Here is a 14,868-nt window from a genome sequence, read left to right as displayed (position 1 = left end):
AAATACATCTGAACTGGGCCCAAGGGGGATCTCCGAGCCGACATCTATGGCAGATCCAACTGTATAAAGTGGCACTGTGCCCCCTTAGGCCGGCGGAGAGTGGTGGGGGAGCCACACACGTGGTCACACAGCGGCGGCCGTACCTGGCCAGTGAGGAGTCCCAGGTCCTTCACAAAGGTGCAGATCCCAGAAGTGTTCACATGCCGTAAATGTGTGTCCGGAATATTCCTATAATCCACACGGTCAAAGTGACGAGAACCTTTATTTACGTTGTGTAAAACCCTCGTCCCAGCGAGTTTTCTGTCATTTCCCCATCTGTTCTTTATTAGTAAAATCTGTTCAGTGTTTGCAGTAAAATCCTCACTAGTCGCCGTCGTCTGCCTTTCCCGGCGCCGCTGCTGTCTTTCTTCTGCATCGTGTCATCGCATCTCCTTCTCGCTGGCTCTTACTATGAACCATTACTTCCTTAATGTAAGGCCCCTTCACACGTCTGTATAATACCAGTACCGGACAAGACAGTACCACTCTGATCAGTGACCCAACATTGAGTCTTCTGTTTTTTTTCCATTATGACTTAAGAAAAATCAGTTCCAAAGCTTCTCCTATACACACATACAGCACGCGGAGGGTACACAGATGACACATGGCTGACATCTAAGTGCTGCACATGTTCTACATCGACCTTGTATTGTCCCTTGTCATCTGAGCAGCTCCATAGATGATAATGGCTACATACAGCATCCATGAAAAAAAACTGATGCCACACCTACTGCAAACATGGACATGTAATTCTGAGAGCCTTGTTATCAGTCTCCCAGGCTGGCGATGAGGGAGTGACGTCCGACCACATAGAAATGTTCACAACTGCGATCACATGATGCAGGAGAGGATTGCAGCGGCGCTGGAAACGGAAGAAGATGGCGACCGGTAACTAATGAGCACACACTGAGCGGACATTACTGATAGCGATAACAGATGGGGATATAAAAAACCCAAACTGTGATTGGCACTTTCCGCACTGTAACTTGTATCAACACTTGTTCTGTGTTCATTTCTGCAAGACAACTTGTATAGACATAAAGCTGTAAGTTATATCGACAGCAGAATATGACAGCCTGTGCCTGGAGGTGATAATATCTAATGTCACAGTGGATGCAAGAATGATTATACGGACGGCAAGAATGAGAAAGGTCCAAGTATACTGCGCATTAAAGGGGTTGTCCAGTGAAGATAAGTTATCCCCTGTACACAGGATAGCAGTGGAAGTCCGATAGTTGGGACCGGCATCGATCAGATGAACAAGAAACTTTCATCCTTGTTAGAATGGAGCGGCAGTGTGTGCGCTCGACAGCCCCACTGAGAATGAATGCAGCAGCGTTTCGGCATCTGAATCGCTAATTTATTCTAACTGGGATAAAAGTTCCCCATTCTGCTGGTTGGTGCTGGTCCCAGCCGTCAGACCCACACTGAGTTATTACCTCTCTTCACTTCACTAAAGAAGTTCATGGGCCCTTCTTCAGACGTGTTCTGCTAGAAAGACCCTAAATCATTTACAATAGAAGTCCATGGTAAGGCTCAAAAGACGGGCACTTGCTTTAGGGTGTTTTGTTAGCGTTTCCAGCACTTCAAAGCGCTAAGTTTTTGTCCAACTCGGGACAATTCAATGAATCCCCAATACCCACAGTTTTAATCGCACCGTAAAACTGCCTCTCTTCAGACTGGCCTACCGCCTCACCTCACTTATCTAACTATCCCTGTTTGCCCATATATAATATTCTTCCCATCCATGTATGCATACCTTAATTTTTTTCAAAGTGAATACTCTCCATAAAATTGTATTTCACAAAATGTCTGTGGAGTCCCCACACTTCCCGTTATTTTCACTCCAGTCGACTTTGGGAAAATGGCCGCCTGAGGCAGCGCATGCGCAGATTGAGATCTCGGGAGAAGAGATCTTGGGACCTGAGATCTCAATGTGCGCATGTGCTGCCTCAGGCGGCCATTTTCCCAAAGTCCACCGTAGTGAAAACAATGGGAAGTACGGGGACTCTGCCAACATTTTGTGAAAGCGAGAAGTCCGCCGCAGCCTTGCACCGCCGAGTAACCATTGCTCCCAGCCCGGGGCTCCCAGCATCGTCCGACTCCTGCGACTGCCGCCAGCTTCCAGCAGCAGCGACCCCGCCTTGTGACCCCGCTCCACCGCAACCGCCTCCCCCAGTAAGCTACATTCGGATTATAAGACACACCCTCATCTTTCCAAATTTGGGGGAGAAAAGTGTGTTATATATATATATATACACACACACACACACACACACACACACACACACACACACACACACACACACACACACACACACACACACACACACTAGTAAACTAATAAACAGGACAATAAAGAATCAATAATTCTATAAACATTTCCTTCCTTACATTTAACCCCCCAGGGACGTTGTGTATGAGTGGTAAATCCAGAAAAGCCTCCCTATCACTCGCAGTCATCTTCTCGCACACGTGGGGTCTTGTATTTAGTGGTGTCACTTATAGTGGTGTCTTTATTGTAGACTGAAATAACATGTCCGATACATGTGATATAACGGATGCACAATGTTATGGAGATTCTCATTACGCCCTTCATTAATAGTGTTTGATTGATAATGTTTTATGGATTGTACAGACCGTGAAGAAGAAGAGAGGAAATTAAAAATAAAAAAATGTTTTCTGTCCGCGCCAGTAGAAGCCCTTCACTGACAGCCAGGCATTTGATCAGTTAGTCTTGTTTTAAGGCTTGTAGAGACTGGGTGATAAGACATTTGCCAAGGTCGCTGCTTTTCTAATAACAGTCCTTTCAGGATTGTGTCCATCTTCTCGTCATCTCACAATGTGGAGATTTCGGTTTATATTGGTAGAAATGTCTGTAAAAAATGAATTGTAAGAAAAACATAAGAGGCTTTATAGGGCTCGGGCTTGTTGCTTTTCTGTTTTTATGTCTTAGCATTTTGTCTCCTTTTTATCACGTCTGGTTTCATGTGCAGCAATGTGAGATCTCGCTGCTGGGACCAGTGAGGGCGTCCTGTATTTCTATGGTGTCCGTGGTGTATTAGAGTGGATTCTTGTTGGGATCATTGCTACATTTTTATTTCGATCTCGTGAGCTCCCCTATGGGAATAGCTTTAAAGGGAACCTGTCACCCCCAAAATCAAAGGTGAGCTAAGCCCCCCGACATCAGGGGCTTATCTCCAGCATTCTGTAATGCATTCTGTAATGCTGCAGATAAGCCCCCAATGTAACCTGAAAGATGAGAAAAAGAGGTTACATTATACTCACCCAGGGGCGGTCCCGGTTCTGTTCTGGTCCGATGGGTGTCGCGATCCGGTCCGGCGCCTCCCATCTTCATCAGATGGCGTCCTCTTCTTGTCTTCACGCTGCGGCGCTGGCGTACTTTATCTCCCTATTGAGGGCAGAGCAAAGTACTGCAGTGCACAGGTGCTGGGCCTCTCTGACCTTTCCCGGCGCCTGCACACTGCAGTACTTTGCCCTCAACAGGGCAGACAAAGTACGCCTGCGCCGGAGCCGCGGCAGGAAGCAAAGAAGAGGACGTCATCGTAAGAAGATAGGAGGCCCCAGACCGGACCGTGACGCCCATCGGACCGGACCGCAGCGGGACCGCCCCTGGGTGAGTATAATCTAACCTCTTTTTCTCATCTTTCAGGATACATCGGGGGCTTATCTGCAACATTACAGAATGCTGGAGATAAGCCCCTGATGCCGGTGGGCTTAGCTGATCTTCGATTTTGGGAGTGACAGGTTCCCTTTAATGTTTTGTGGGGGTGGAAGCTCTGTGCTTTCAGGATGGTGGGTCCTGATGTTGACTTTCTAATAGCTTTACTAGTAATAGCTGAATGATGACAAATTTGAGGTTCCATATCCCGAAATGTGATGGTGTACGGCAAATACATGTCTGCTCCAGATGAAGAGCAGGTCGTCTATGTATCTGCCGCACCAATGATTGGAGCTGCAAAAACGGTTATTAACATTAAAAATAATCCGCTCCTTCCACTGTGACACAACCAAGTTGGCAACGGATGGAGAAAATTTGGCGCCCGTCGACACTCCGCTCCTCTGTAGGAAGAATCTCTGACTAAACATAAAGTAACTGTGTCAAAAGGAAATGTAAAAAATCATGTAAATCCAGTGTATATTGACTACATTTGTCCAGGTTGTGATCGATGGCCGGTAACGGTATTTGTGTGAAGAAACTACGTCTCAACTTCACAACTCAACCATGACCGTTTGTTTCACCACTTAATACCTTGTAGTGAATTTAACGCGTCACATGTATCCTGTGATATCCTGGAGGACGTGCAGCACATAAGAGTCCTGAGCGACCGAGGATGGACACGGACCAGAATAACCTCACCAGGAAAATACTAAGCTTCACCTTGGAAATCCTCTACCTGCTGACCGGAGAGGTAAACTTCTGTCCGTACCTTCAAGGGATTATTTATCATCCGAAACATCGAAAAGGTAAAATCCACAAGAGGAAGTAATAGGAGCGATCCGATGTCCTGTAAAAAGGCTCCGGAGCCTTGTAGGAAAGGTAAAAGTATGGAACAGCAGATGGTGTGAAGATCCGTCACCATTCTGGTCGTATCATCGTGATCACTGCGCCAGAGGTAATGTTGTGATGCCGACACGAGGAAGAGACGGCGAGGCGGGAAGCAAGAGCAGCGATGCGGGAGTGCGGCTCGGAGGCGAGGGGATGCCCAATGGTTGTGGTAGCTTTACTGATCTATAACAAGGGGCCATCCTCCACGTCAGAGGTTTCTGCACTTATGTAGGCAGCGATTCTTTACTGTACGAGCACTGAAACTTTCATGCTCTCTCTTGGTCACACAGGATTACACACTGGTAAAGAAGACGTCAATGACTCCCAGCAGCCGTGAGTCAGGAGGGCGGAGCCTCATCACAGATCCTCCCCCGCACTCCCCGATCCATGAGCGGAGCAAGAAGAAGATCCTAGAACTGACCAACAAGACGATTGAGCTGCTGACCGGAGAGGTGACTGCTGGGACATTATACGGTAGCGGCACTGGAGGATTCTGGGTAATGACGCTCTTGTTGTCTGTCAGGTTCCTATAAGGTGTCAGGACGTCACCGTCCATTTCTCCATGGAGGAGTGGGAGTATCTAGAAGGACACAAGGATCTGTACGAGGACGTCATGATGGAGGACGCCCAGCCCCGCACATCACCAGGTAAGGAGAGACGTATATATGAGCCTCGTTGTCCGCTGCCGTGAGCACAGATGTGAGTAATGATATGTGATGTGGGGACTCCCTGTTTAGGCCCCTAGTAAACATTTTATAGGGCGACATTCACCCAACAGATTTTCTCATCCATCCAGCTGGCTCAGTAGACTGTGCTGTATACTGCAGAGACGTCCCACAAAAGTAATATCCTGTGCGGTATGTGTTACACTGGTGATGTTATCGGCCGCGTGTGTCACTGTACGGCTATAGTGATGTACGCTGGAGACTGGAAAGGGAACCTGTCAATCAATTCTTGCCGTCCAAACCACTTGTACCATGAATTAGAGCCCGACGACACAATTACGTTTTATCCTAAGTCACATGGCAAGGCTCGTTACAGGGTCGATATGGACTTGTAGGATCGCTGCTTTCTGTAGGTGGAGTTCTTGTCCTCTTCCTCTCTGAAGAGACAATGTGTACGGCTGCAGTCGGAGCCAGTGGCCAACAGTAGAGAGGAGACTCCTCCGGTGCTGCCCGTGGCGGTCTGCACTGCTCTAGTGACCGGTCTCTCCTGTGGGTGTATGTAGGGAGAGTCCTCAGCCGGCTTTTCAGACTATACTTTCTGTAAAATGCCGCAGTGTTTCAGAGATAAACCTACCTGGCTGCAGGAGTGACGACGACCTCTGATTCCTGCTTCTTGTGGTCTTGGCAACTTGAATCAAATGACAGGTTCCCTTTAATCAGCGGTATTCGTTGGGAAACCTTAACCTCTTCACGACATTTGACATAAAGTTACGTCATAGGAACCTCCGGTCACCAGACATTGTGGTTGGGGCAAGGTGCTGCTGTACCTTACAACAGGGCATAGAGATCCGCCGCTGCCCCTCGAAACTCTGGTCGCTGTGATTGGCTCTTCAGTTCTGAGATCCAGGTACGATCTGTTCTATAACAGCACTGATCACAGGCTGGAGTCAGGAGACCGGAGCGTCCGCAGCCCCGGCACTGATTGGTGCACACGGACGATGACGTTGTCTACCCTCTTAGTGACCACCTCCTTCCAGCGGTCACTGTGTCATCCTTGTGCCGATCTGCTGGGCCTTGTGGTGCCACAGACTATTTTAGCCCATGCTACCACTTCCTTTCCCTGCTTTTTTTCTAATCCTGCCCAATCCTTCCCTCTCCCCTGCCTCAACCCCCTTCTTCCACCAAGCGCTGATCAGTACTTGATCTCTCGATTTTTGGCAGTTTTTCTTTCTCACCACCTCCACGCTTCCGTCCTACAGCTCAGTAATTGTTTTTACTGTCGTCAATTTAGTAAGGTTTTTTTTTATCCAAATTTTTATATTCACCTTTTTAATTTTTAATTTCTAGATTCTTTTCTTCTATTCTATTCTTTTTTTTTTTCTTTTCTGTCTTCTAAATTTAATAAAAGAAAGTTTACACACCTAACTAAAATTTGGCTATGCAACATACATACAACATACGCGTCAAAAACGCAAGTGACACACACTACCCACGTGAAAAATAAAATGTCTCGCTCTTCCCAAACCCGGTACTCAGCGGAGGAGGCATACGCCTTCCTTGCCCCCGACACTGATGGTGAGGGAGAGGATCCCACCTTCATTTATTTTTCATCCTCTTCTTCCTCCAGTGATAATGATCCGCCACAGCACAGGATATGAGCTAGCGCCCACCATTACTGACCCTGTATGGACCTCCCCCCCCCGAAGACTATGAGCCTCAGATTCCTAATTTTGTGGCATAATCAGGAATCCAATTTGACACCACCGGCCTCATGAAATCTACTTTTTCAAAGTCTTTTTCTCTGAGGATAAATGTATATGCCCTGCAATTTTTGACCCAAAACCGCCCTTCATCATTTTCTAACTGCACCCCTGTAAACACATTAGAAATGAGGAAGTTCTGGGGCCTTGGCCTTCACATGGGGATAGTGAAGAAGCCAGAACTTTGGCAATAATGGAGTGTTGACATTTTATATAACCCTTCAGTATTCCGCATGGCCATGACCCATAAATTCTCAGAGGCCATCCACAAATTTTGGCATTGCAACAACTATGCACAATGTCCTCCCCGAGATGACGCCAACTTTATCCGACTGTTCCATCACATATAGCAGTGAGTGAGAGACTCATCAAAACAAATTTTACATCAGAGTGAAATCTTTCCTGAAATCGTGGCTACCTGGTCCTGCTTTGTGGCTAAAAAAGTCCAGTTCTTAAGGTTGATGTCGGTCATAAAGCTACTTTGATGGTGGCAAGTCACGGTCTACTCATAACCCTACAGTGATGCCGGTTCTCATTTTAGTGTCACCCTATAAAAAAATAAGGATTATAACGGATTGGTTTTGAATTTATGTCCAACTTCATTTCACCAAAACCTGTTGTACTCTCAGAAGGTGAGCGGCCTCACAAAATGTCTCCGGTTTACATGTTCTTCAGTAGATTAGTGTAAGCTGACGAGGACGGAGCAGCTGATACTAAAATATAGTAATGGGTCTAAGAGTCTTGTTACAAAGGATGGAGTCTTTGTGATTTTGTCATGGGCTCATGGAAAAACCATTATCGTCAAGTGTAATCATCTGTTTCTTACTATGTCTGCCAAGTTACCATAACATTCACCGATTGTCTCTCCCACAGATGGATCCAGGAGGAGAAACCCACCAGAGAGATGTCCTCGTCCTCTGTGTTCCCCGGACTGTCCAGAGGAGAATCACAACGTCCCGGAGAATCATCAGGTAGATGACACTAAAGTCTCATCACCGACCTTCGACCACAAAGAGATGGCACCGGAGTTAATTCTACCTTTTTTTTTCTTCTCTGTTTAGGATGAAGATCTGTTGGATATTAAGGTTGAGGTTGTAGATGAGGAAGAGATGGAGGACAATCAGCCATGTAAGAGAAAAACTGTGCAAGTTTGGTCCGAGTTTCTCATGTGCGAGAAAAAAAGTTTAGTCACCTACTTGGTGAAAATTGGACCATACAAGTGCTGTCCGATTTTTTTTTTTTTTTTTTTTCACACACCCATAGACTTGCGTTGCTAATTTTGATCTGACATTCATATGAAAATCAGACCTGTCTCCACGATTTTGTGCTGACTGCCAGGGCCATGAAAAATCACAGACAGGTGAATGACCCAAACACTATTGTAGGTACAAGTGCTATCTGTGAAAATCACGCATCGCACGCCAATGAAAAAACAGACATCTGTATGGGGTCTAAGGAGGGGAGACCATCACTGGTTGTAAAAGAGCGTCCTCTAGATACAACTCCCATCATCCGGTCATCACATGCAAACTATCTGCTCTGTGTCTCCTACAGATGAAAGAGACCCCCCAGAGAGATGTCCCCGTCCTCTGTGTTCCCCGGACTGCCCAAAGGGAAGTCACAACGTCCCGGAGACTCATCAGGTAGATGGTGCTGAGCTCCGTATCAGATCTATAGAGGGACGTGCGACATTTTCCCCTGAACTCAGAGATGTTGTGATAGAATTGTGGGGATTTCTTACATTAACCCATTGGCTTTTCCCTTCAATTTGCATATGTCACATCAGGGGGAAGATCGGACTAATATTAATGTGGAGGTTAAAGCAGAACAAGAAGAGACGATGATGAGGAGCGATCCACCGAGCGTGAGTGACGTGGGAGAGGAAATTCCCATAGATTTTACTGCAGGTATTTAAGATTACAGAACGGGAATTCAGTTTTCTAAAAAATGGTTGTTTGTCTATATTAGTATGATCTGCTGATATAGCGCCATTTATTTCTCAGCGCTTTATATCCATCATCATTGTCCCCAATGGGGGTTTAATCCCTATCAGTAGTATGTCTTTGGAGTGTGCGAGGAAATCCACGCAAAAGTTCTGGGAAGAACATGCAAACTCCTTGCAGATGTTGGCCTTGGTGGGATCTGAATCCAAGAGCAACAGTGATAATCACTGAGCCACCGTGCTGCCCAATGTATACTACAGTGCTTCCCAATAAATACTACAGTGCTAACCACTAGACCACCGTGCTGCCCAGGCTACGAGTCTGCAGTCACTTTATATCACTGCAGGCTTGTGAAACCTCACATCATGCACAATGTACGTTTGAGGATTCTCTGGTGCTGTGACCGGAAATATGCGATTTACATAATTCCAGCCACATTCCGACTAGACTTGGATTGAGCGAGGTTGTGCCCATTTAGTCGGCACGTGACAACATGTATGCAAATCATGAAACCCCATACACAAAAAACATGGTAAATATTATATTTATAAGCAGTATTTGATGTGGATTTTTCCAATGGAAAAATCGATTTAAAACTAATCTCTATGTGAACATGTCCTAAGACTCGGATTACACATGTAATTTCTTATACACTTTGATTTTATTTGCTATTCCTTGTGAATTTACTCCTGGCCAGATGTCTATTCAAAAGAAAAGAGAAATATAAGGGTATGGCTCGTACTTCTTCCTGCTGGATTTACTTCTGGCTTTGGCTAAAAAAAACTGCATATGATTCAGAAAAATAATTACAAAATCCACAAGAGGAAGTTATCACAAATGTATTGAGTGAAAGACAAATTGTTTAAAATCTGCGCGTATTTGGGAATGTTTTATGTATTTATATCGTGGTTAAAAAAAAATCCATCATTATTCGTTTCAGAAAATTCCAGTAAAAACATAATATTATCACTAAATTGTAAAGTAGAAGATGAAGATATGGCTCATCACTCCTCCGAAGAAAACTTGATCACCCTCACTGTACCTCCAGGACTCCACAGTACAGATCTCTCTTATAGTCCACCTTATCTTGAGGATACTACTTGTGACCAATTAAAGCTTTTTATGACAAGTGCAGATCAGGAAGACGGTAAATTGTTTCAATTTGGAGAATATGGAAAACAGTTTACAAAAAGCTCAGATCTTTGTACACACAGAAGAATTAACACCGGGGAGAGGCAGAACTTTTCAGAATGTGAAAAATGCTTAACTAATAAACAAGGGCTTTATCAACATGTATTAAGTCAGACAGGAAAGAAGCCATACTCCTGTTCAGAATGTGGAAAGTGTTTTGACTATAACTCAGCACTTATTCAACATGAGAGAAGGCACACGGGGGAGAGGCCATTCTCCTGTTCAGAATGTGGGAAATGTTTTACCAAGAAATCAAGCCTCACTCAACATGAGAGAATTCACACAGGAGAGAAGCCATATTCATGTTCAGAATGTGGGAAATGCTTTACAAATAAATCAAATCTTGATGCCCATGAGAGAACTCACACAGGCGAAGTGCCGTATTCATATTCAATAACTGGAAAAACTGACACAGTGGTGAAGAACTTTTCATGTTCACTCTGTTCAAAATGTTTTACAAAAAAAGCAAATCTTATTAGACATATGCGAACTCACACAGGAGAAAAGCCGTATTCATGTTCAGAATGTGGAAAATATTTTCAAGATAAATCAGGTCTTGTTGTTCATGAGAGAATTCACACAGGACAGAATCTATTTCCGTGTCCAGAATGTGGGAAATATTTTACGAAAAAAGCAGAACTTATTAAACATGAGCGCATACACACAGGAGAGAAGCCGTATTCCTGTTCAGAATGTGGGAAATGCTTTTCAGTTAAATCAAGTCTTGTTAAACATTGGTTAATTCACACAGGAGAGAAGCCACATTCCTGTTCAGTATGTGGGAAATGCTTTTCAAATAAATCAAGCCTCGTTAAACATAAAAGAATTCACACAGGAGAGAAGCCGTATTCATGTTCAGAATGTGGGAGGTGCTTTACAGATAAATCTAGTCATGTTAAACATATGCGAGGTCACACAGGAGAGAAACCATATTCGTGTTCAATATGTGGGAGGTGCTTTACAAATAAATCATGTCTTGTAACACATGAGAGAATTCACACAGGGGAGAGGCCATTTCCATGTTCAATATGTGACAAGTGCTTTAAAGATAGAACAACTCTTGTAAAACATGAGAGAACTCACTCCGGAGAGAAGCCGTATTCATGTTCCATTTGTGGGAAATGTTTTACAACTAAATCCAGGTGTGATAAACATCAGAGAAGTCACACAGAAGAGAAGCCATACTCGTGTTCTGTATGTGGTAAAAGCTTTACAGATAAATCTAGTCAAATTAAACATGAGAGCAGTCACACACAAGAGAAGCCATTTTGATATTTTGTAGATGGAAGATCTTATTTTGAAACTAAAGAATTCACATAAAGGAGAAACCGTATTGGTGTTTGAAAAGTGGGCAGCGCAATTACAGCAAAATGCATTTAATACATCAGTTCATTCACAAACATGAAAAAGTCAATTAGAATTATTTATTTTTCAAGTGAAATTAGCCTGGATCTAAAAAACACCCAACTGAGGCCAGCAGCCATTGGTGTCTATGGATGAAATGTATTGTGGATTTAATTCATGACAAATGACAAGCCAGCATCTGGGTTCTGATTAAATGAATCCAACTTTATTTCTTAATTTGTAATCCAGAACATTTTTACTGACAAATACTCATGGATATTATGTGGGAAAAAATCAAAGAAGAGTCTTAGTTACTTCACAAGCAGTGCAGCCAAGATGTTTCGGTGAATGTTTCTCCTTATTACTGCATTCATAAATGTTTCCCCACTATGGGAGAATGCAGAGTGACATCGGGAAGAAGTAAAGACAGCCCATGTAAACATTTTAAATATTTTGTCTATATTATGTGATCATCAATGTTTATCCAATTTCTTGCTACCTCCAACTCAAAAATATTTCCAGAATCCGTCCTTTCCTCATCCCTGAATCTACTAAAATGTTACCCCATGCCCTCATCATCTCCCACCTAGACTACTGCAATAACCTCCTCGGTGGCCTACCTTCTAACACTCTAGCACCTCTCCAATCCATCTTTGACTCCTCTGTCCGACTAATCCACCTCTCCCCATGCTACTCTGCTTCTCTCCTCTTAAATCTCTTCCCTGTCTTCCCATTCCCCAACATATACAGTTCAAACTGCTGTCACTGACCTACAAAGTCATCCATAATCTGTCTCCTCCGTATAGCTCTGAACTAATCTCCCAATATCTTCCGAAACGTAATCCCCGGCCTTCCTCCACACTCATACGTTCTTCACCCAATTGCCTCCAACATTTCCTCCCCCATCTTCTGGAATTCTGTGCCCCAACAAGTCCAATTATACCCCACACACGGAAGTTTCAGACAGAACTTGAAAACCCATCTATTCCAGAAAACTTAACGCCTGCAATGACACCTCTGCCGCCTCACCATCACAAGAGCGGCTGCAAACTCCCTAATCTATTGTCTCCTTCCCCATTATCCTGTAGACTGTAAGCCCGCAGGGGCAGGGTCCTCTCCCCTTTGCACATGTTTGTCACTATTAGTCTGTCCATTGTAATTTATATCTGTATCTTGTATGTAACCTCCTCATATACAGCACCATGGAATCAATGGCACGCTAACCATAAATAATAACTACACATGATAACTGATGTAGTAATCCGTGCTCTCACTAGCTCATAGCACATGCACATTCGTCCTAGGGTGAAACAATCCACACAAAAAAACATATGTTGCTGTTGCTTCCTAGTGCTATAGTTTTTCACTGTGTAGGTAGGAGAAGGTTATAACAATAATAATTTTTATTTCTATAGTCAGCATTTTACAATTCGGAGGGTTATTTGAACAGACAATATCAGACATTACAGAGTAGCACAAAGTTCACCATACTTGAAGAGGAGTGAGGGTCCTGTGCGCTTGCGCTCTATGAGGAAGTAGGAGGGACACAAAAGGTAAAAATAAAGTCCTTGTCATGTAAGGTCCAGCCATCAGTATAATAGAGGCCTTCAAATAATGCTGCATGAAAAGGTCAACAGCCAGAGTGAGTACAAGTACAGATACAAGGTGCTTGTAACTGTGTGTAAGAGATTAGTGAGAGGAGGGGATAGGTCAGTTTAAAGAAATGTGTTTTTAGAGCATGCTTGAAACTGGGGATACTGGAAATTAAGTTGATTGGGATAGCGCATTTCAAAAAATTGGTGCAGCACAAAAGAAGTCCAGGTTCAGATTATAGAGATTGTTAGCTTAAGGTCATAAGCGGAATGGAGAGGATAGGTAGGTTGGTAGATAGAGATGAGGGAAGATTGTAGGGTGGTGCAGCACTGTGGAGAGGATGGGTAGAATGGTAGATAGAGATTAGGAGGAGATGTAGGGTGGTGTAGAACTGTGGAGAGGACAGGTAGTGTGGTAGACAGAGATAAGGAGATGTAGGGTGGTGTAGAACTGTGGAGAGGACGGGTAGTGTGGTAGGCAGAGATAAGGAGATGTAGGGTGGTGCAGCACTGTGGAGTGGATGGGTAGTGTGGTAGGCAGAGATAAGGAGATGTAGGGTGGTGTAGAACTGTGGAGTGGATGGGTAGGGTGGTAGAGATGAGATGTAGGGCGGTGCAGCAGTGTGGAGTGGACGGGTAGTGTGGTAGACAGATGAGATGTAGGGTTGTATAGAACTGTGGAATAAGTTTATGTTGGATTCTGTAGCGGATGGGCAATCGGTGCAATTACTGGCACAGGGTGATGGCATCAGTGAAGCAGCTGGACAGAAATATGATCCTGTCTGATACATTCAGGACGGATTGGAGAGGGGACTGTTTAGTAAGAAGGAGACCCATTAGTAGAGTATTGCAATAGTCCAGACGTGAATGAATAAGAGCGACGATGAGAGTTTTTGCAGTCAATGGTAAGAAAAGGTTAAATTCTAGAAAAGCTTCGATACCATCATTTCATACAAGAAAAAACACAATGGCCAAAAAAACCAAAGCGTGAAAATCAAGTAAAAAACAGTAATTACAATCAGTTTTTCTTCTATGCAAAAAACTGACATATGATTGAGCCCATAAAGAAATAAAGCCACAGTTCTTGAAAAGATACCGACCGTATCTACACAGGCTCTCAAATTTGCTTTCCACCCTCCCCCCCACTCCATCACCCTTTATCTGTGTCTCCTATTTGGGTCTCTTGCCTTTGTTTTACAGTAAACCCATATTCCTTGGAGGCCAAGGACAATCTTATGACCCCAATGTATTTTTCTTTATATTCACACATTTTTTTAAGAAGGTTATACTCTGTGACAAGCAGGTAATATCACATGCCGACAGGTAATATCACATGTTGACGTGTAATATCACATGCCGAAAGGTAATATCACATGTTGACGTGTAATATCACATGCCGAAGGGTAATATCACATGCTGACTAGTCTCTTCCAGCTTCTCAATTATCTTGAGAATTCGGATGATACTAGTCGGCATGCGACAACAAATGTGCAGACTGCGTACATGTGGTCATGTGACCGCTCGCTAGCACAGGGGCAGGGGGGCTCATACAGGGAAATCGTGACTGTGCGCACATTCCACACTAACATGATTCTGCAGTCACAGACTGCACACTTTAGTTTCCTGTTTAAAATCGAGACACTTTTCTCAACAATAGCAATTTTTTCTTGGTCATTTAGGCTACTTTCCAAATAGTATATAGGATTGTCTTTACCATTGTTCACCTGCGAGTGTAATGTCCTCGTACAGACAAACAGGTGGGGA

The 14,868-nt window shown here is 44.1% G+C and overlaps 1 protein-coding gene across 1 annotated transcript in view; it reads left to right on the top strand.

The window, feature by feature from the left end:
• Positions 1-14,292, top strand: part of LOC143783338 (uncharacterized) — a 54,164-nt gene extending 39,872 nt beyond the window's left edge. The window contains exons 10-18 of the mRNA XM_077271741.1: positions 1,253-1,334; positions 4,360-4,472; positions 4,900-5,061; positions 5,133-5,256; positions 7,908-8,005; positions 8,096-8,162; positions 8,589-8,677; positions 8,821-8,941; positions 9,918-14,292. Of these exons, the coding sequence (XP_077127856.1) occupies positions 1,253-1,334; positions 4,360-4,472; positions 4,900-5,061; positions 5,133-5,256; positions 7,908-8,005; positions 8,096-8,162; positions 8,589-8,677; positions 8,821-8,941; positions 9,918-11,440 (2,379 nt within the window). The 3' untranslated portion in view covers positions 11,441-14,292. The remainder of the gene's footprint in view (positions 1-1,252; positions 1,335-4,359; positions 4,473-4,899; positions 5,062-5,132; positions 5,257-7,907; positions 8,006-8,095; positions 8,163-8,588; positions 8,678-8,820; positions 8,942-9,917) is intronic.
• The last annotated feature ends 576 nt before the right edge of the window (positions 14,293-14,868 follow it).

This window comes from Ranitomeya variabilis, chromosome 6, assembly GCF_051348905.1.
Source record: "Ranitomeya variabilis isolate aRanVar5 chromosome 6, aRanVar5.hap1, whole genome shotgun sequence".
In the NCBI taxonomy this organism is placed as follows: Eukaryota; Metazoa; Chordata; class Amphibia; order Anura; family Dendrobatidae; genus Ranitomeya; species Ranitomeya variabilis.
Note: the sequence above shows the minus strand (reverse complement) of the source record. Positions and strands in the feature narration are given on the sequence as shown.